At 56.2% G+C, this 20510-nt stretch overlaps 3 protein-coding genes across 5 annotated transcripts; all 3 read right to left on the bottom strand.

Annotated features, from left to right (window-relative positions):
- Window positions 1–1661: 1661 nt before the first annotated feature.
- Window positions 1662–8598, bottom strand: LOC107049847 (C-type lectin domain family 2 member B-like). Of its 3 annotated transcripts, none has more exons than XM_040702705.2 (6): window positions 8283–8598; window positions 4505–4722; window positions 3170–3271; window positions 2780–2961; window positions 2471–2577; window positions 1662–2381 (listed from the first exon to the last, which is right to left on the bottom strand). In XM_040702705.2, the coding sequence occupies exons 1-6, from the start codon at window positions 8351–8353 to the stop codon at window positions 2240–2242; spliced, it is 822 nt and encodes a 273-aa protein (XP_040558639.1). In that variant the 5' UTR covers window positions 8354–8598; the 3' UTR covers window positions 1662–2239. The 3 variants fall into 3 exon arrangements, with proteins under 3 accessions (XP_040558639.1, XP_040558640.1, XP_025008592.2); XM_040702706.2 differs by having other exon boundaries at window positions 4505–4697; window positions 8472–8598; XM_025152824.3 differs by lacking the exons at window positions 4505–4722; window positions 8283–8598 and having other exon boundaries at window positions 3170–4496.
- Window positions 8599–15896: 7298 nt separating this feature from the next.
- On the bottom strand, window positions 15897–20453 carry LOC124418404. Its single transcript, XM_046944195.1, has one exon. It carries the CDS (start codon window positions 16868–16870, stop codon window positions 16262–16264), a length of 609 nt encoding a protein of 202 aa, XP_046800151.1. The 5' UTR covers window positions 16871–20453; the 3' UTR covers window positions 15897–16261.
- Window positions 16818–20453, bottom strand: LOC121113329. Its single transcript, XM_040702688.2, has one exon. It carries the CDS (start codon window positions 17849–17851, stop codon window positions 16874–16876), a length of 978 nt encoding a protein of 325 aa, XP_040558622.1. The 5' UTR covers window positions 17852–20453; the 3' UTR covers window positions 16818–16873.
- Window positions 20454–20510: the final 57 nt, after the last annotated feature.

Here is a 20510-nt window from a genome sequence, read left to right as displayed (position 1 = left end):
GAGGAATTCTCCGTGCCGGGGTCAGGGGCTGTACGGCTGCGCTGTGCTGCTGGTGGGAGGCTCCTGCTTGCAGGACACCGCTGCTGCAGCTGTGAATCAAAAGCTTTTCACAAGAGATCTGCTCTCTGGAGAATCGCGCGACGTATTTCTCACCGCACCAGAGAGGCCTTATCCACTCGATTTGCTTAATTACAGAACGCATCCCACGTTCACAGACACCTTGTGCAGTGGTGCCCATCGCCCATCCCAGCCCTCAATCCACAGCCCATCCATAGGTCGCACCTCTTCCTCACGAGCTGTCAGCGCACCGGGCTGCAAACACCCACCCTGACACTGCCGGTCGGGATCCACCGCGGTGCTTCCATCCTGGGGCCCCATCCACCGCCGGGTGTTCCGCTGCCCTGCAGAGGTTCCTGGCTGTGGGAGCATCTCCACGAGGTTCCTTCACAGCCACGTGCTGCACCCGAGCTGCAATACCTTCCCACAGTGCCCCAGGCCTGTGCTGGCGGCTGTTCTGCTTCTGTGACCACCCCGGGGATGTGCTGCCATTCAGCACTCGGTGCAGAGGCGGCTCAGGACCCCGAGCTCTGAGAGAGCGAACTTGAGGCTGTGTAAGGAATTGTTAGGTGAGAGCTCCTGGGAAGCTGTCCTTAGAGACAACGGAGCGCAGCTAGGCTGGCTGCTCTCCTAGGACGCCCTACTGGGAGCACTGGAGCTCTCCATCCCCCGGCATAAGAAAGCGTGCAGGGGTGGCGAGAAACTGGCATGGCTTGGAAAGGAGCTGCTGGGCAGCCTGAGGGGAAAAAAAGGGATTGTACCAGACGTGGAAACGAGCACGAGTCACCGGGGGAGATTACAGGGATGCTGTCCAGACTTGCAGGCGGGCTGAACTTGGTGAGGGATGTTAAAAACAGTTTGAAGGCGTTCTACAGGTACGTTGGCCAGAAGAGACAGGCCAAATAGAGCGTACCTCTTCTGGGAAACAGGAAGGGAGAACCGCCTACGAGAGATGTGGAGAAGGCTGAGGTACTCCACGAGTTTTTTTCCTTGGTCTTCACTGGAAGCTGCTGAAGGACGCTTGTATTTCTCACGTCCCTGAAGCTCACATCTGTGAGCCTCCAGCTGGGGAGTGGGGGAGGAAATCCCCCCCCACCGTAAGGGCAGAGCAAGTCCAAGAACACCTCATGGGACTGAACGCGTACAAGTCTATGGGGCTGGACGGCAGGCATCCCGGGGCTCTGAAGGAGCCGGCTTGCCGGGTGTTGCTTTCCATCATATTTGAAACGGCGTGGCTGTCACCGAGGTCCCGGATAACTGGAAAAAGAGGTCCCGTCACTCCCATTTATAAGAAAGGGAGCAAGAGGATCCGGGGAACTACAGGCTGGAGAATCCCACCTCTGTGCCTGGGAAGATGATGGAACACATCCTCCTGGAGGACATCGCTGATCACGTGAGGAATGAACGTGTGATCCCAGACAACCCAACGTGTGATCCCACCCAGTAGCGGCCTACTATGATGGGCTGATGGCATTGGTGGACAAAGGGAAGCTGAGCGATGTCATTTACCTGGACTTGAGCGAGGCCTCTGACGTGGTCCCCCACCACATCCTTATCTCCAAATTGGAGGGATGCGGATTTCAGCAGGTAAATGGAGAAATAAATTAATTACAAACATTATTAATACTGATGGGTCAAATAATAACAGCACCACTGGAGTGATAAAAAGGAGGGGAATTGTGGCAGGGACTGTTAATAAATGGGAGTAGAAACAGTAAAGGAAATAATGCAGAACATAAGGATAGGAAGACTTCCAGTAACAATAATCGTAAAAACAACGATCACGGTAATAGTGTAAGTGGAGAGAACTGCGCAGAATCCAATGGGAAACAGGAGCACCAAATAGCAGCTGAGCCCCGCGGGACGCAGCACTGCTCTGTGCTGTGCTCACACTGCTGGCTGCGCTGCTCCAGGTCCTGGCAGCTCCAGGGGTCGGCGGCAGCGATCGTCAACTGCACACCCAACCGTACCATGGGGATTTGATCTGTAAGGACCCCCAAAGGACCCCCCTTTAAGGCACAGTGCAACAGATGTGTTTCCTGAGAGACAGCGAGCAGCACAGCTGGCAGAGTCCATACAAGAAACACAAGTGTAGCAGTGCTGGAAAGAGGCGGACTCCAGCACACACGGATGGCACGGAGTGCCCAGCAGCGTTGGCACGAGCTGCCTGGGATGGGATCCGTCACTGCGGATTTGTCCCCTTCCTCCAGAGGACGTAGCTGTCGGCTCTGCTGCACACCCAGAACTTCTCGCTGTGGCAGAGGGTTGAGTTGATCCGGTCCCCATTCAGGTACACACATTGGCCTCCGCCTCGCAGCTCAAACCTGAGCACAGGAGGGAGGAGAATGGGAAACCCCATCCCAAACAGACCCCATAAGAGAGCCCACCCCGACAGACGGACGCACACACTGACCAGTTGCTGAAGGCGCTGCCATCGGCCCATGTCCAGTGCTCGTCCCCTTCTGCCCTGTGCAGCCCAATCCAGTGGTCTTCCGGGCTGTGGTACTGCAGGATGAATCCCTATGAACAAACCCAGGTGTGATTGGAGCCGTTGGAACACATCCCATCCCCTCCCCACATCTCAGGTCCCACCTCGCTGCAAGACATGTCCTCATGGCCTTGTCATGGGGCCAATTGGGGGCACCGGGAGCAGTTGGTGCGGCCCCACAAGTGTGCATTTCCCACCCCCATGTTGGCACTGGGGCTCACGCCCCCCTCTCACCATCTCCTCCTCCGTGTCTACGGTGGCCAGGGAAGCTCCGAGGCGGTGGCACTGCTCCCTGCTGCTGTTCCAATCGCTCTCCGTGTCCGAGAAATAATAGCATTTCCCTTGGAAACCGACCCAGGCGTTGGGGCACACGTGGGAGAAGGGTGGGCGAGGTGAGCACGACGGACGCTGGAGCACTGACAGGGAGAGAGTTGGGCAAGTGGGAGGCAAAGGACGTTCCCCTGCAGCTGAGGTGGGGTTGGGATGCACGGCCACGGGGCGATGCCCTCGGAGCGGTTGCAGAGGCCGGGAGTTGGAGCAGAAGGTGCTTTGGGGCACCACGTGGGCAGCCCAGGAGGTGGGATGGGGGCTGTGCATCTCCGTGGGGATGCGGGGGACACTCACCTATCACGGCCACATGCGCCGAAACAAGGATGCACGGCACTGCACACAAAGCCACGCAGAGCACGCGGCGCCTGTTCTGTCTCAGCTCACTGCATCCGGAGCCTGGCCAGACAGAGAGCAGTTCATGAGTCACACAGTCAGCACGGCTGGAAAAGACCTCCAACATCCTCCGGCGCGACCGTCCACCGTAGCGCCGCTATTTCCCCACCAAACCCGATCACTTTGTACTGCAGCCCCACGGCGCTGTGCTGCAGACTCCGCACCCCCACAGCTCCGCTCCCCTCTCTGGACACGCTGCAGGGCCACAGTGTCTCTCTGGCAGTGAGGGGCCAACGCGGAGCGCAGCACTGAGCTGCGGCCCCAGCAGCGCCACACAGATGGACGGGCACCTCCTGCTCTGCTGCCCGCACTGCTGCTGATACGAGCCGGGGCAGAGCAGAAGCAATGCACGTGACCCGCGCGCTGTAGCGGAACAGACATCCATCCAACAGTGCCCTCTCCCGCTCTGCATGCAGCTAAAAATAGTTGCTTACTCTCTGTCCGTGCAGCGCCCGCCCACAGCTCGCTTCGGGCTACTGCTTTCCCAACGCTCTCGCTGCCAACCCAGCCCCGTCCCCGCCGCATCATAGAAATGGTGCCAAAGAGACACAACACACAGAAACTTCCCCCACAGCGCCCCCACATCAGACCTAATAGACCAAAACCGCCTCAAAGTCACCCAGGCAGATGTGAGACGGGCCCAAACGGACACACAAGGCCCAGGAATGGCTCCAGAGACATGAGAATGGCCCCAAAACCACTCGGAATGGATCCGCGAGGCACCGCAGTTGACCCGAAATATCAATAAGTGACACAGAAGGCCCCAGAACAGCTCAAAATGAACTGAAACAGCCCTGGTTGGCCTTAAAATGGACACAGTTGGCTTCCAAGAAACCCCCAAATGACCCCAACACAGCCCCCAAATGACCCCAACACAGCCCTATGTGGCACTTCAAGGTCCTCAAATGGTGGAAATGACACCCAAACCATCCCAATGGAGAGTGAGAGTGCCGTGCTCTCCGTCTGTGCAGCGCCCGCCCGCAGCTCGCTCCGGGCTGCTGCCTTTCCAACGCTCTCGCTGCCATCCCCGCCCCGTCCCCGCGCTGCCCGTCCCTTCTCCCGCAGGAGGACACTCAGCACAGCTCCCCGCTCACTCCCGCCGCTCTCTTCCCTCCGCCTCAGCTCGCGGCACAGCGGGACGGCACCGCCGCCCTCAGCGCGGACCGCCCGGGGCCCCTCCCGTGGGCTCGGGCTCCTTTCCCCGCTCGGCCCTTTCCCGCTGCCCCCCGGCATTACCTCTCTGAGACTGCCGTTCTTCGTCTCCTTCGCGCGCCGTCGCCTCTCGGGGCGGGGAAGGGCTCCGCCGCTCTCTTTCTCCCTTAGCACCGTGGAGGTGCGGGACTGCGCCCATCGTGTGCGGGGAGAGGGGCAGAGAAGGGCCGGGCTGAGGGCACAGCGGTGCCGGCGGAGCGCTCTTCTTAGCGAGGACCTCACGGAGGGACCGTGGCGGAAAGCTGAAAAACAGCGGGTCCGAAAGCGCTCATTTGTAGTTGGAAGCCGTCTGGCAACTCCCCCCAAGGAGTGGTACTCCAATAATGACGCAGTCGGGAGGAGGAGCGGGGTGAGGCGGGGGAGGTGCCGCAGTACTGTTCCTGTTTGTCTTTGCTATGTTTGGCTTTGCTCTTCCTTTTCGTGGTGCGCATGGGGGCGCTCAAGGACTGACTGCGCTGGAGGCCAAAATGAGCCTCGCTGAACTGAGCGGCAGAAGCATCCCGTCGTGACGGGCCCAGGGGCTCCGTGCATACTCGGTACGGATTACGTCCGAAGGGGCATTTCAAGTATCCCAGGGGGTACGGATGGGCCTTTGCAATAGCTGCTGTAGACACAGACGACATGAAGCAGCCGTCTGTTCTGCCTGGCCTGTCAGAAGATCCGTCTGCTGTGGGGTTGCTACAGGTAAACGAACAGCAGGTGCCGACTGCTACAAGAACGGTGACCCAACCGCCCCCCTGGGCAGCCCCTCCCAGTGCTTAACGGCCCTTTCTGTACAGCGCTGTTTCCTGATATCCCACCTCACCCTCCCCCGGTTCAACCGGAGGCCGTTTCCCCTCGTCCTGTCAGCTGTCAGCAGTGAGAAGAGACCAACCCGCTCTCACCGCAATCACCTTTCAGGTATTGGAAGAGAGCAATGAGGTCTCCCCTCAGCCTCCTCTTCCCCAGACCAGACCGAACAGCCCCAGTTCCTTCCGTCGCTCGAAGTCACACCCCCACGGGGTGCAGAAGCGCGCTCATAGCGCCCCGTCCTCCCAGCGGTCCCGAATTGACAGAAAGCCGCCCCCCGAGGAGAAGAAACGATCCCAAAGCCATCGTTCCTTCCGCAGCGCACAGAGTGCCGCAAACGGCCCTACGGGCGGCCCCGCCCCGCCGATTTGCATGGCCCCGCCCCTCAGCCACGCCCCCCCCCCCATTGGCCGACGCCCAGAAGGCCCCGCCCCGCGCCGCGGCTCCGTCCCGCCCCGCCCGTCTCCGTCGCCAATCGCCGCGGAGGGCGGCCGTGCTGCTGCGCGTGCGCACTGGGATGGGCGGAGGCGGCGGCCGCCGTAGGGCTGTGCCGGGGGCGGGGAGATGGCGGGGCCGGGGCTGCGGTGCTCCGTCCGCCGGGCTGTGCCGGGGATCCCCTCCGCGGAGCACAGCGGCGCTCTCTCGGCTCGGTTGTGCGGCGCGTTCGCGGGAAGGAAACGCGCGGTGCGTTTCAGGAGCGCGTGGCTGCAGATAGAGCTGCCGAGCCGCTGTGTTACGCGGTGGGCCACTGCTGCGACACCGCGACGGCTTTTGCGCGGCGCGAAGTCACGCGTGCAGCTTTGCGGGCCCCGGAAGGCGTTGCGCGACGCCGCTCTGTTTGAACACGGGACCTTCAGCACAACGAACGCGGACGGAACGGCCTCGGGCACCCGCAGGGACGGAGCCCCGCGCGGCTCCGCTTTTCCCCTCCGTGACCGCGGGGCGGCGCTGCTGAGCCGCTGCCCAAAGCGCACAGAAATGGCGCCAAAGAGCCTCACAACACACAGAAACTTCCCCCACAGCGCCCCCACGTCAGACCGAGTAGACCAAAACCGCCCCAAAGTCACCCAGGCAGATGTGAGATGGGCCCAAACGGACACAAAAGGGCCTGGAATGGCTCCAGAGACATGAGAATGGCCCCAAAACCACTCGGAATGGATCCGCGAGGCACCGCAGTTGACCCGAAATATCAGTAAGTGACACAGAAGGCCCCAGAACAGCTCAAAATGAACTGAAACGGCCCCGGTTGGCCTCAAAATGGACACAGTTGGCTTCCAAGAAACCCCCAAATGACCCCAACACAACCCCCAAATGACCCCAACACAGCCCTACGTGGCACTTCAAGGTCCTCAAATGGTGGAAATGACACCCAAACCATCCCAATGGAGAGTGAGAACAGGACCTGCAGTTATAGAGAAGGGCCTCACAGCAAGAAAAGGGAAAGCAGCTTCACAAGGTAGAAATAAGAGGCAAATAGAGAGAGTTTAAGTAGAGAGTGTTAGAAAACGAGGGGTTCCAAGCACTTTCACAGACACCAGGTCTGGAATAGCAAGGAGGATGAAGGCCATCAAGATAAGGACTGCAGAGCAGCTCCAACACATTTGGCAGGGAGGTGATGGGATGTCTGAAGGGCGAGCTGAAGGCGGTTCGGGGGATGCCCCCCCTTCGGGGTCAGAAGTTTGCAGCGAGGAAGACTACGAGCCTTCATCATCACGACCCGCTACGCACGCGCAAGGAGGGGGAGGACTGCATGGACTGCATGCTGATGGGCTCTGGGGAATGGAGGGAATATGGATCCGAATTCCTGTCAACCACTGATGATGTATTAGTTGGACCTGTATCTATAGCCCCATTTCTGCTGACGCAGTGCAGGTGAGGTGGAGCGATCCCCCTTGCACCGGGCTGTACGCGCGTCACCAACAAACACATCCCTGCTCTATATCCTTACCGCCTATAGGGTCTGATTGCAGCACGTCAACCCCCCACCGCCCTCCCCGCTCTGCACGCAGCTAAAAATAGTTGTTTACTCTCCGTCCGTGCAGCGCCCGCTCACAGCTCGCTCCGGGCTGCTGCCTTTCCAACGCTGTCGCTGCCATCCCAGCCCCGTCCCCGCCCCATCATGGAAATGGTGCCAAAGAGCCTCACAACACACAGAAACTTCCCCCACAGCGCCCCCACGTCAGACCGAATAGACCAAAACCGCCCCAAAGTCACCCAGGCAGATGTGAGATGGGCCCAAACGGACACAAAAGGGCCTGGAATGGCTCCAGAGACATCAGAATGGCCCCAAAACCGCTCGGAATGGATCCGCGAGGCACCGCAATTGACCCAAAATATCAGTGAGTGACACAAACGGCCCCACAACAGCTCAAAATGAACTGAAACGGCCCCGGTTGGCCTTAAAATCGACACAGTGGCTTCCAAGAAACCCCCAAATGACCCCAACACAGCCCCCAAATGACCCCAACACAGCCCTACGTGGCACTTCAAGGTCCTCAAATGGTGGAAATGACACCCAAACCCTCCCAATGGAGAGTGAGAACAGGACCTGCAGTTATAGAGAAGGGCCTCACAGCAAGAAAAGGGAAAGTAGCTTCACAGAGTAGAAATAAGGGGCAAATAGAGATAGTTTAAGTAGAGAGTGTTAGAAAACGAGGGGTTCCAAGCACTTTCACAGACACCAGGTCCGGAATAACGAGGAGGATGAAGGCAGGAAATAGTGCCGTGCTCTCCGTCCGTGCAGCGCCCGCCCACAGCTCGCTCCGGGCTGCTGCCTTTCCAACGCTCTCGCTGCCATCCCCGCCCCGCCCCGTGCCGTCCCGTCTCGTCCCTTCTCCCGCAGGAGGACACTCAGCACAGCTCCCCGCTCACTCCCGCCGCTCTCTTCCCTCCGCCTCAGCTCGCGGCACAGCGGGACGGCACCGCCGCCCTCAGCGCGGACCGCCCGGGGCCCCTCCCGTGGGCTCGGGCTCTTTTCCCCGCTCGGCCCTTTCCCGCTGCCCCCCGGCATTACCTCTCTGAGACTGCCGTTCTTCGTCTCCTTCGCGCGCCGTCGCCTCTCGGGGCGGGGAAGGGCTCCGCCATCTTTTTCCATAGCACCGAGGAGGTGCGGGACTGCGCCCATCGTGTGCGGGGAGAGGGGCAGAGAAGGGCCGGGCTGAGGGCACAGCGGTGCCGGCGGAGCGCTCTTCTTAGCGAGGACCTCACGGAGGGATCGTGGCGGAAAGCTGAGAAACAGCGGCATACTGCAGTGGGCACAGCGGGTCCGAAAGCGCTGAGTCGCAGTCGGGAAGCCGTCCGGGAACGCCCACAGTTCTCGCAATATGGACGCAGTCGGGAGGAGGAGCGGGGTGAGGCGGGGGAGGTTCCGCAGTACTGTTCCTGTTTGTCTTTGGTCTGTGGAAGAGCGGGCAAGCTGCCTAGGATGACTGCGGGTTGTAAGAGACTATTCTTTTATATCATTTGACTCAAAGTTTGCCGAGGAGCAAGTCCAGGCAAGTCCTGGGCAAAGGTAGAGAAATCTTCCGTCTGGAGGACACTGATGGACGGGTCCTGGCTAAGCGTTGTGAAATCCTCCAAGGAGCACAGATGGACACGGCCAGGGGCAGCGAGAGAGAGATGAGCTGCTGATAACGGCCGGGAAACGGTCTTTTTGTGTGGGCTTACCTCGAGGAAGATGGCCATCTCAGGAGGTACGCACAGGACTCTTGCTCAAGCACCCAGGGGTGTCAGTAGGCAGCAGAAAATGGAGGATAAAAGAGGGTCCAACAACCCCGACAGATTGGGAGGGGTTTTCTGCCATCAGATCCCTCACCACGACGGACTGAGTGGGTTTTCGGCCGTCAGATCCCTCACCACGACGGACTGAGAGGGTTTTCTGCCATCAGATCCCTCACCACGACGGACTGAGAGGGGTTTTCTGCCATCAGATCCCTCACCACGACAGACTGGAGAGGGTTTTCGGCCATCAGATCCCTCACCACGATAAACTGAGAGGGTTTTCTGCCATCCGATCCCTCACCACGACAGACTGAGAGGGTTTTCTGCCATCAGATCCCTCACCACGACGGACTGAGAGGGATTTTCTGCCATCCGATCCCTCACCACGACAGACCAGTGAAGGGTTTCTGCCATCAGATCTCCCTGTTCCTGCTGGCCATTATTTCTGATACAAGCCAGGTTGCCGTTGGCCTTCTTGGCCACCTGGGCACACTGCTGGCTCATGTTCAGTCTGGCATCAATCAACACCCCCAGGTCCATTTCCTCTACACAGAACTTGATGTTCTTTCTCGAGGTGTATCTTTTCCAAGGACCAGTAGCGCTTCTGATTCATGCTCTCCGGTTCCCCAGAGTTCAGCACAGTGCGTCACAGGGTGTCGTGATGTTTTCTCATAGGCACATTGGAGTGATGTTGCTCCTGCCGGCCATCCTTTGGACTTAAAACCTCAAGGGGAGTAAAACAGACGTTTAATAGGTACGAGGAGGGGTAGGTCTGCCCTCCACGGTAAGATTCAGGCTGTGTTTCGGTCTTGGGTCAACACCTCTGCCTGTATCGGGGCACGTCCTGGCCTTCGATACCACACTCTTTGGCCCGAAATGTGCAACTGAATCACTATGTCGGGTACCAAAGGGGGGGGTTCTAATTTGCCACATGGCCATGATTAATGTCCCCTTTGCAATGAAAACAGGGGTGTCGACTACTACCTCTGTTGGCCGTACACCCATTACAGAAGGGTTTACCGATCCCCCAACCTCTAACAATCTCCCCCAAGTGTTGTAATAGGCGTGATCGGGGTCTCGGGATGTAACGTGTCAGGCTCCTCCCCATGTGTTAGGTACGTGCCACGTGTACCATCCAGTGGGCGTACACGAAGGGTTAAAAGATTTATAAGTGCTTGTTAGAACTTAATAAACACCATTTTACCGCTCATCATATTGGTGTCACCTCGGTATATGGCCAAGCCGCAGGCTCCCCTAAGCAACGAACATCACGGTTGCCTGCGAAAGGCAACAAGTGGTGACCCCGACGTGATGCTTAGGGGAACGAGTCGGCTGTCTGCTTGACGGGGCAGGAGCCCACCGTGGGGCGTTAGCACTTGCTTGGCAGTGGAAGCCCAGGGGCCGAGCCCGGGGACAGAGGGAATCTGCAGTCACCCCTCTGTCGGCGGAGGTCGTGGATGAGCGACGGATATAGCCTCCGGAATCACGCCGGAGAAGAGCCTGGGATCCTGGTCTCAATCGGGAGGAGGATCGGGGGCGTCATGGAAGCCGTCATAAAGGTGATCGTTCACACGTGTAAGATTTATAACGGGAAGCATGCTCCTTCTCAGAAGGAGATAGCTGCGGTCCTCTCGTTGCTTGAGAGGGAGGGGCTGTTAACATCGCCCCACGAGATTTATGACCACAATAATTGGGATTCAATTACCGCTGCCTTATCCCAACGAGCAACGGTCACTCAAAAAGCAGCGGAATTTAAAACTTGGGGTTTGATTCTGGGAGGATTGAAGGCTGCGCGCGAGGAGAAACTTGCGGGCGAACGAGCCAGGGAGCTATTGGGGTTAGAGGTGGCGGGGCCGGGAGGGGGTCTCATTCCTCGTGCAGGTCCGGCTGGAGATAAGGTGGTGCCAGCCCCTACAACCCCTCCTGCTCCTGCGAAAGCCCCGGGAACAAAGAAGGACGAAGTTGCATCGGATTGCTCAAGCGTGGAGGCCACAACACCCCCACCTCCGTATCCCTCTCAAGGCTTATATCCTTCACTGAAGTCAGTCGGGGAGGCGGGGGGAAGGTCCTTGGAGGAATGTGGTAACATCTCCTGCAGGGCCGATAAGCAGGCTTCGGGGGAGGGTACGGCATTCGGAGGAGGTACAGCGCAACCCGTGTGTTGTGTTAACTAGTGCAGCTCTGTCTGTTGCTGTAGCAACTTCCCCAACCAGTCGGATTGCAGCGTCCTGCCCCGCGGTGGATACAGGGGCGGAGCCCCGTGGCCAACATCCCAGGGGTCCACCCCTGAGGGGTGCGGCCCCACAGCGCCCGCCCCGTGGGCTCCGCCCGCGCTCACTGATTGGGCCCGGGTGAGGGAGGACTTACGAGCAGCCGACCCAGCACGGCCGCCGCTAGCCCTTCCGGTCATAGTCGAGACAGAGGGCCCGGCGTGGGTCCCTCTAGATTCTAAAGCAATAACCCGCCTTTCTGAAATAGTTAAAACAAAGGGGCTGCGTTCCCCGGTAACAATGGCGGCGGTAGAGGCCCTCATGGCCTCTAGCCTACTACCGTACGATGTGATCAGCCTCATGCATGTGATCCTTGAACCGGTTCAGTACACCCTGTGGTATGATGCTTGGAATACACAGTTGCAAGCAGTGGTGGCGGCAGCCACCCGAGATGCCCGACACCCAGCCAATGGTCGGGGCCGAGGGGATAGGACCACATTAGTGCGTCTCCAGGGTGTAGCGGACGGCATGGTGGGATCTCCGGAAGGCCAGCTTAGGCTGTTGAGACCGGGAGAGTTAGCTGCAGTCACAACTGCGGCCCTACAGGCCCTTCGGGAGCTGGCTCGAGTTACAGAGCCTACTCTCCCGTGGGCGGATATCAAACAAGGCCCTTCGGAGCCTTTTGCCGAATTTGCGAACCGCTTGATTCGTGCAGTTGAGGGGTCCGATCTTCCGGAGCCGGCCCAAGGTCCTGTTATCATTGATTGCCTTAAGCAAAAATCGCTCCCGGACATACAGCAAATTATTAGGGCGGCCCCAGGCAACTTAACAACCCCTGGGGAACTTATCAAATATGTGCTCGACCATCAGCACGCTGCTCCGTTAACAAATGAGGGCTTAGCCGCAGCCCTCCAGCTCGCAGTACAGGCAGCTACACGCCCCAAGGACGGGGGAGGGAAAGGTGTCTGTTTTAAGTGCGGACAACCCGGACACTTTAGGACCAACTGTCCGAATAAAGGTGGCTCAAAAACAGACACAGACAAAAAATGCCAGTGGTGTGGTGGGGAGGGCCACACGGCGCGTAACTGCCGGAAGATCAAGGAAGCGATGCAGGGAAACGGCCAAGGGAGGGCGCCTCGGGCCCAGGGCACCTTCCCAAATCAGAGCAATGGGACAAGGAGAACATGCCCACCGTGGCATTAGCCATGGGACTGGGGGACCGTCCACTAGTTAAGGTGATGATGTCATATGCGGGTCCGCGGCCCCTAAAAGAGGGACCTCGAACCACGCTTTTTACGGCTTTGCTAGATTCTGGTGCGGACGTTACAGTGATTGCGGAGGCCGATTGGCCGCCGAACTGGCCACTCACCTCGCATTGGCAGCATATTGGGGGAGTGGGAGGCACAGTCCCAACAAAAGGGGCTGCAGAGGAAGTGGAGATCGCTATCATTGATAGGAGCGGGATGATGGAGACACCGGTGTTGATGCAACCCCTCGTGGCACCGGTGGAAGGATCAATCTTAGGGCGTGATTTTCTCACGTCCATGGGAGTTCGACTCACAGATTTATACTAAGGGCCACTGTGTACCACCTTGCGCTGCATTTTGCCATCCCATTACGCTGGAAACGGGAAGCGTCTCCCGTTTGGGTGGATCAGTGGCCCCTTCCTACTGATAAATTAGCAGCGCTGACGCAGCTGGTCTCCAGGGAACTGGAGGCGGGACACATTGAACCGTCACTTAGTAGGTGGAACACACCCATCTTTGTTATCCGGAAACCATCGGGGTCCTTCCGTTTATTGCATGATCTTCAGGCTGTTAATGCACAGCTCGTCCAGTTCGGTCCCGTTCAGCAAGGCGGTCCATCACTTGCAGCCGTTCCCAGGGGATGGCCCCTTGTGGTCACTGACCTTAAGGATTGTTTTTTCTCCATCCCGTTGGCAGAACAGGACCGGGAGGCTTTTGCATTCACGGTCCCTGTACGGAATAACCAGGGCCCAGCTCAAAGGTTTCAATGGAAGGTTCTCCCTCAGGGAATGGCCTGTTCACCTACTATTTGTCAGCTTGTGGCGAATACAATTATCGCGCCAGTGAGACGCGACATGCCAGACTGCCAGATTGCCCATTACATGGATGATCTTCTGCTTGCAGCTCCGACAGGTTCCCAACTACAAGCCCTAGAAGCACGGGTGTCAGGCGCGCTCACGGGTGCAGGTTTCACGATCTCCCAAGAAAAGGTACAACGAGGGCCGGGGATAGAATTCCTGGGATATAAGTTTGGATCATCCACAGTTATCCCCGAGGGCCTGGAGATTAAGCCTCACGTAACCAACCTGTGGGATGTTCAGAAACTGGTAGGGGCTATCCAGTGGGTCCGGGGAGCGCTGGGTATTCCACCCCGATTAATGAAGCCCTCTTACGACCAGCTGAAGGGCTCAGACCCACGGGAAAGGAGAGAGTGGACCCCAGAGATGGACGCTGCCTGGCGAGAAATACTATCACTGTGCTCAGCAGCAAGTTCGTCCAGGTGGACACCGGGTATCCCCCTAGAGGGCGCTGTTACTCGCTGCCAGGATGGGGCCGTAGCTGTCATTGGTCATGCACTGGGCTCCTGTCCACAACCTCTGCGCTGGCTGTTCTCAGCACAGCCGGTGCGGGCATTTACCCCGTGGGTGGAGCTTCTTTCCCTGCTACTTAGTAAGGCAAGGACAGCTGCATTTAGGGATTTTGGAAAGGATTTGGATATAGTCCACCTGCCCAGGTTCTTCCGAGATTCGCAGATCTTGCCTAACGAAATCCTCCTGGCCCTGCATGGGTTCGGAGGCAAGCTTAGGTATGCGGGTTCCCTTCCGATTTTCGAGCTGGCACGCCCGCTCCGGGTGTGCCTGGTGACTGCAAGCCTTGATGTCCAGAGACGCGGTATGCTCGTACGGTCCTGTGCCTAACCACGTTCCATATATCAACCCACATATCTTTGCCCCAGATAGGTCGGGCATGGATTGTCCAATCCTGAGTGGCCCACTGTGCTATCCAGAGCGTGAGCCCTCGGTAGACTGCCCAACTATCTGTGCAGATGTTTAGTGCACTGTTGCCAGGCTCTTGAGTTATCACCATCCACACAGCTCGTAGCTCAGCCCACTGGCTACTTTGTCCATCCCCTTCTTCAAACCATATTGTTTCAGTTGAGGGATGGTATGCGACAGCTCGCCACCTACTTGGGTTCCCTCTGCTGGATCCATCTGTATACCAGGCATCTTCTGGGATAGGGTATTTCCCCTCCTGTACAGGACTCTTTTCTGGACAAGTAACCACTATTTCCTCAGGTGTCTCGCTGTGCTATGTTACTGGCCCAAGTATCTTTTGAAGTTCTTCCTTCAGTGGAGATGATGACAGGCGGCTTCTTTGGCTAAGATAGGCAACCCAGCGTGCTACTGTTTGTGATTGGGCCACCCCGGTCTTAGGAACGTGAGTTAGGTCTTTTACCCACCCCTGAATTGGTAAAGTTGTTTTGACAACAACCTCTGCGGTCTGAGTTATTGGTTCTACTGCCTGCAATGCCGAATAGGTAGCCAATAACTGCTTTTCAACCATGCTGTATCTCTCTTCTGCTCCATGCCAAATCTGTGACCAGAACCCAATTGGGATTCGAACAGAACCCTGGCGCTGCCACAGCCCCCAGCCAAACCCTTCTTGGGTTACATGCACATCCAGTTCGGCTGGAAGGGTCGGATCAAATATACCTAGCGCCTGGGCCTGTTTAACAGCTATTTTTGCTTGCTGGAAGGCTTCTTGTTCTGTTCTACCCCAATCCCATACTTGGCCTTTTTTTGTTTATCGATATAAAGGTTTTAGCAGTTGTGCTAAGTGGGGAATAAAGGATCGCCAATATCCTAATATATCCCAGAACTCCTGCAACTGCTTCAGTTTCGTAGGAACCGGGAACGCTTGGATCTTATCAGTGATCGCACCGGGTAACACCTTAGTCTTACCTGAGCAGACAACACCCAGGAATTTAACTGATAGCCCTGGTCCTTGTACTTTTTGTGGGTTTATAGCCCATCCTTTTTCCTGTAAATAAGTAATTAATGATGGTACTGTCTTTTCTAATGCCTCGATTGAGTCAGACGTTGACATCAAATCATCGATGTAGTGGAACATTTTGACAGCAGATGGTTTGTTCCAATTTGCCAAGTCACTTGCCACCAAATTATGACAAAAAGTAGGTGAATGCACGTACCCCTGAGGTAGAACTTGAAAAGTCCACTGCCTGCCCTCCCACGTGAGTGCAAACTGGTCTTGGGACTCCTTAGCAATTGGAATGCTGAAAAATGCATTTGCTAGATCCAGAACGCAGCGGTATGTTTCTATTTCTCTACTTAATGCATCCATGAGGGAGGCGATGTTGGGTACAGCCGCATGGATCGGTGGCGTGACTTTATTTAGTTCTCTGTAGTCTACTGTCATTCGCCACGTACCATCTGGTTTCCTGACTGGCCATATGGGGGAGTTGTATGGGCTGTGTGCAGGTCTAATAATCCCTACTCTCTCCAGCTCCTGCACAGTCTTGGTAATTTCTTGTTGCCCAGCCGGTAGTCTATACTGCTTTGTATTTGTGATCCGGCGTGGTTGTGGCAAACAAATAGCTTCAATTTCTGCATGACCCCTTATGATTGCCTGCACTGCCCGGATACTAATACATCTTTCCCTTAATCTGAACTCTCCCACAGTGGTTTGGAGAGTCAAACCCAACAGGATATCAATCCCCAATATGTACTCTGGAACTGGGGCGATAGACACCTTGTACTCCCGGGGTGGTAGACGCCCAACCCCCAATTTCAACCATGTTTGTGTTACGGGGATCATCTGCCCCCCGAACCCACCTATCATTGCCTTAGAGCCTGAAAATTGGTTTGGGTCACCATATATAATTGATGTTTCTGCCCCAGTATCTACTAATGCCATAACCCGCTGTACATTCTTTCGGGACCAATGAATCGTTAGTTCAACGTAGGGTCTCCGGTCTCCTCTGGAGACCCTAGTCTTGGGGAATTTTGGCTCCCCTGTCATGCCATCAGCTCTGCAATCCCTAAGTCTTTTTCCTCTGATGGCTCAACTGTGGCTGCCCGGGCCACCTGAGGAGGTTTACGTTTTTTTGATGGGACTATGAAGTCTTCTAGATTCCACGTGTTTTGTGGAATCCGTTCTATGAGTCTAACTCCTTCCCCTTTAGGAGAGCGTTGGAATCTCTGACTGTTTGGTAACTGTTTCCATAGTTGTAATAAGACCTGGTTAGGCTGTCCATAGATCTTTTGAAATTGAACTCCTGCCCTAATCAGGTCGGTAAACATTTGTTTTCTTGAGACCCTGATGGGTCCAGATTGAATTACATTAGGGGCAGGTCTCCTAGGTCGTGGTGGCGGACGGATGTCCGACTTTTCCACCACCATTCGGACATTGCGCCTGGCGCGCAGGCGCTCTGTCTCCCCCAGATCTGCCACCAATTGGGCGGCCTGTTGTATAACGGCCTCTGAGGCCACTAGGGGATTCAGTATGGATACCAAAATTCCATACTGATGTGGTGGAGCCTGCTGCAGGATGAGGTCCCTCATTCCTGCGGAAAATTTTATCATATCTGGGCTCTCAAAATTGTCCTCATAAATTGCCTCCTTCATACCTCATTCTCGGATGTAATTTTGTAAGTCCTCCATAGAGGACCATAGGCCGGTATTTAATGGTATGTCCGTTTTATTCGCCCATGTCACACGGCATGCGGCCATTAACCATGCAATCAGTGAATGATTTTCTTCATTGTGTTGCACAGCCGCATATAGTCTTTGCCTGAGGGCCGGGTGAGTAGTAATGGATGCCAGTTTTGAGATTTCTGGCCCATTCACCACAACGCTTTCTGCCCCCACGTCAGATAGTCTCAGTAACCATGCTGGCACACTCTCTCTCGGTCTTTGTCTAAAGCGTTGTACTAAATCCATTAATTCAGCTGCCGTGTATGGGCGAGCTGTTACACGTAGTGTGCTCTGGGCAGGGGGCCGCTGGTCAGGGGGCAGCCCCGCTGGCCTGTCCTGCGTTTCTTTTGTTTTTTGAGTTACAACTGGTCGGATCTCAAAGGGATCAAGCTCCAGTGGAGCCTCAAGATCCGACTTCTTAGTGCTTTCATTTTCTGAGTCCAGTTCATGTGGACTCTCTTGTATAGGATCCCCAGTTATTTCTAGAGAGATGTTTCGGATTTTTTGTACCAGAATTATAGGGTTAGGTTTTTTCCCTCTCAAAATTGCAACCTGTCTTTCCAGTTCTTCCACACGGTCACGTAATAGTTGATTTTCATCAGTGAGAACCCCTTCAGTTATATTTAGCCGGTTCAAGGCCATCAGCAGCGGCCACGCCACCGTGGAGGCAGCTAACTGTCGTTCTCGTGTAGTGAGTACGTTTTTGTTTAGACTACTGAAATACTCAGCCAGGCGGGCTGGGGATTCCTGAACATTTCCTGCATCCCGTAGGGGACCCCATTTTTCAATAATACAAGCAATCCCGTGATATGGGGATCCTAGGAATCCCGGGATGTGCCCTGGCAAAACTTCACTTATGGGGCTAGCCTTTCCCCGTCCAAACCACCCCATGAAATTGTTCAAAAGTGTCATGGTAATTATTTTAAGAGGCTTATAATTGGGTATCTTTAAAGATATTTGGCCGCCTGGCTCGCCAAAATGTAGAGCAAATGAAGGCAGTGGCAAAGCCTTTATTTAAGAAATAGGCACACGAGGGAAAGATACCCAAAAGAATCGACTCACCCCTCCCGGCAGCAGCGCGCAGGCAGAGCCGAGCTGAGCAATGTGTCCCTCCCCGTTCGTAGCGCCGCGCCGCCGCACTCACACACTCACAGAGCGCACCCATCGGTTCAGGCTGTGACCCCGGAATTCCACTGCAGGCACTCTCTCCCTCTCTCTCTCTATCGCTCTTCCGCTCTCTCTCATTCCATTCCATTCATTATCCTTACTCCCAATGAGATCGCATTATACTGTGTCATCTTGCACTCCAACATCGTCGTTAGTAAAATAAGTCCTCCTTCTTACATCGTTGCCTCTGCTCTGTTTCTTTTTTTCTCGGGAAGCCGGGGGGGGAGGGGGCCCGCGAGCCTACTGCCCCCCTGTCACGGGCACAGATCTATCTAGGTAACTGTGACAGGACTTCACTTTCCTGACGGTCTTTTCCCGAGGAATTCAACCTCTTTAGGAGCACGGCTGGATATGAAAGGGGGTGGGGGTTGCAGTGGGTGCTTTGCGGAGGTACGTGCTGCACTGCACGGGATAGGCCTCTCCCTAAGCACAGTGAAAGGGTGCTGTTGTGCTCAGACAGACCGTCCTTCGCTAACGAAGTAAACGAGATAAGAAGGCGAAGGAACGAGGAGACAATAGGAGCCAAGTAAGGAACTGTGGGTTAAGATCCAGTACGGACGAATCAGGGTAGGACACGATGGTACGAGTGCCTAAGTAAAGGTATATAAGCTGTGCTTCGTAGTGAATGAACGCCGTTTTACTGCTCACGTGTGCAGTCGTTTGGCCCTGAGCAGGTAATTGGTCAGCGTGCGCGAGGGCTGACACAGGAGGTCCACATCGCAGTTGCAGAAGGCGACGGGGGTGTAATTGGGGTCATTAGAAATTGGGGTCATTAGAACACAGCCTGTACGTAACGGGCCGGTGCTTGCAGGAGGGGGATGCGCTGGTAAGATCCCAGCCTGGTGTCTTGGTGAAGGAGGAGGAGGATGAGTCAGCCTCGTGTACGAAGAACACGAGGGTTGGTACGAGGTTGGTGGCTGTGGAAACACCTGAGTATGGCCACGAGGGTATTAGGGCTACTGCCGCTCCAAAGGAGGCCCAGCTCAGGTGCCTGTCTCGCTCCCATTTGTAGGAGGGAGAGGAGGTTCTTTGAGATATGCATGCCCGGCGTGAGATTAAGAAACAACGGTTCAAATGTTGGTCCGACCGGTTTATTACAAACGTTAATAAGGGAGATGGAGAAAGGGGAGGACGGACACTGTTCCGGATCGGGGCGATGGGGAAGGGAAGGCGAGCGATGGAAAAGATAGAAAGAAGCAAGAATTGCGTAAAGCGGGGATAGGCAGCACCAGGATCCAGCAGCAGTTCCGTTGCACGACGTTCCGACGGTCCGAGGCCGAAGGGCAGGAGCAGCGAGGGGGGTCTTGGGCAACCAGAGGGGGCAGGACCGGGTGGGTGCAGGAAGAAGCCGCAGAGTAAGTCAGGGAGGAAGCAGCAGGTCTCAGGTAGCAGGGCCACGGAAGTCCGTCAGCATACGGTCCGGAGAGAAGGATCTGAAGGCAGAGAGCCTCCAGTCTGTCGTGGTGAGGGATCTGATGGCAGAAACCCTTCACTGGTCTGTCGTGGTGAAGGATCTGATGGCAGAAAACCCCTCTCAGTCCGTCGTGGTGAGGGATTGGATGGCAGAAAACCCTCTCCAGTCCGTCGTGGTGAGGGATCTGATGGCAGAAAACCCCTCTCAGTTTATCGTGGTGAGGGATCTGATGGCCGAAAACCCTCTCAGTCCGTCGTGGTGAGGGATCTGATGGCAGAAAACCCTCTCAGTCCATCGTGGTGAGGGATCTGATGGCAGAAAACCCCTCTCAGTCCGTCGTGGTGAGGGATCTGATGGCAGAAAACCCTCTCAGTCCGTCGTGGTGAGGGATCTGATGGCAGAAAACCCTCTCAGTCCGTCGTGGTGAGGGATCTGACGGCAGAAAACCCTCTCAGTCTGTCGTGGTGAGGGATCTGATGGCAGAAAACCCCTCTCAGTCCGTCGTGGTGAAGGATCAGATGGCAGAAAACCCCGCCCAATCTGTCGGGGTTGTTGGCCCCTCTTTTATCCTCCATTTTCTGCTGCCTACTGACACCCCTGGGTGCTTGAGCAAGAGTCCTGTGCGTACCTCCTGAGATGGCCATCTTCCTCGAGGTAAGCCCACACACAAAGACCGTTTCCCGGCCGTTATCAGCAGCTCATCTCTCTCTCGCTGCCCCTGGCCGTGTCCATCTGTGCTCCTTGGAGGATTTCACAACGCTTAGCCAGGACCCGTCCATCAGTGTCCTCCAGACGGAAGATTTCTCTACCTTTGCCCAGGACTTGCCTGGACTTGCTCCTCGGCAAACTTTGAGTCAAATGATATAAAAGAACAGTCTCTTACAACCCGCAGTCATCCTGGGCAGCTTGCCCGCTCTTCCACAGACCAAAGACAAACAGGAACAGTACTGCGGCACCTCCCCCATTTCCGCCCCTCCTCCCGACTGAGTC

Source organism: Gallus gallus, chromosome 1, assembly GCF_016699485.2.
Source record: "Gallus gallus isolate bGalGal1 chromosome 1, bGalGal1.mat.broiler.GRCg7b, whole genome shotgun sequence".
NCBI lineage: Eukaryota > Metazoa > Chordata > Aves > Galliformes > Phasianidae > Gallus > Gallus gallus.
This window is presented reverse-complemented; position numbering and strand designations above follow the sequence as displayed.

Excerpts from the sequence above, each read along its gene's own strand:
- LOC121113329 (XM_040702688.2), bottom strand. The coding sequence starts at position 17,851 with ATGACACTTTTGAACAATTTCATGGGGTGGTTTGGACGGGGAAAGGCT.
- LOC124418404 (XM_046944195.1), bottom strand. The coding sequence starts at position 16,870 with ATGAAGGAGGCAATTTATGAGGACAATTTTGAGAGCCCAGATATGATA.
- LOC107049847 (XM_040702705.2), bottom strand. The coding sequence starts at position 8,353 with ATGGCGGAGCCCTTCCCCGCCCCGAGAGGCGACGGCGCGCGAAGGAGA. Across the intron at positions 4,723-8,282 it reads AGAACGGCAGTCTCAGAGAG|CTTTCCGCCACGGTCCCTCC; the intron begins GTAATGCCGGGG and ends GCTGTTTTTCAG. Across the intron at positions 3,272-4,504 it reads AGAACGGCAGTCTCAGAGAG|GCTCCGGATGCAGTGAGCTG; the intron begins GTAATGCCGGGG and ends CTGTCTGGCCAG.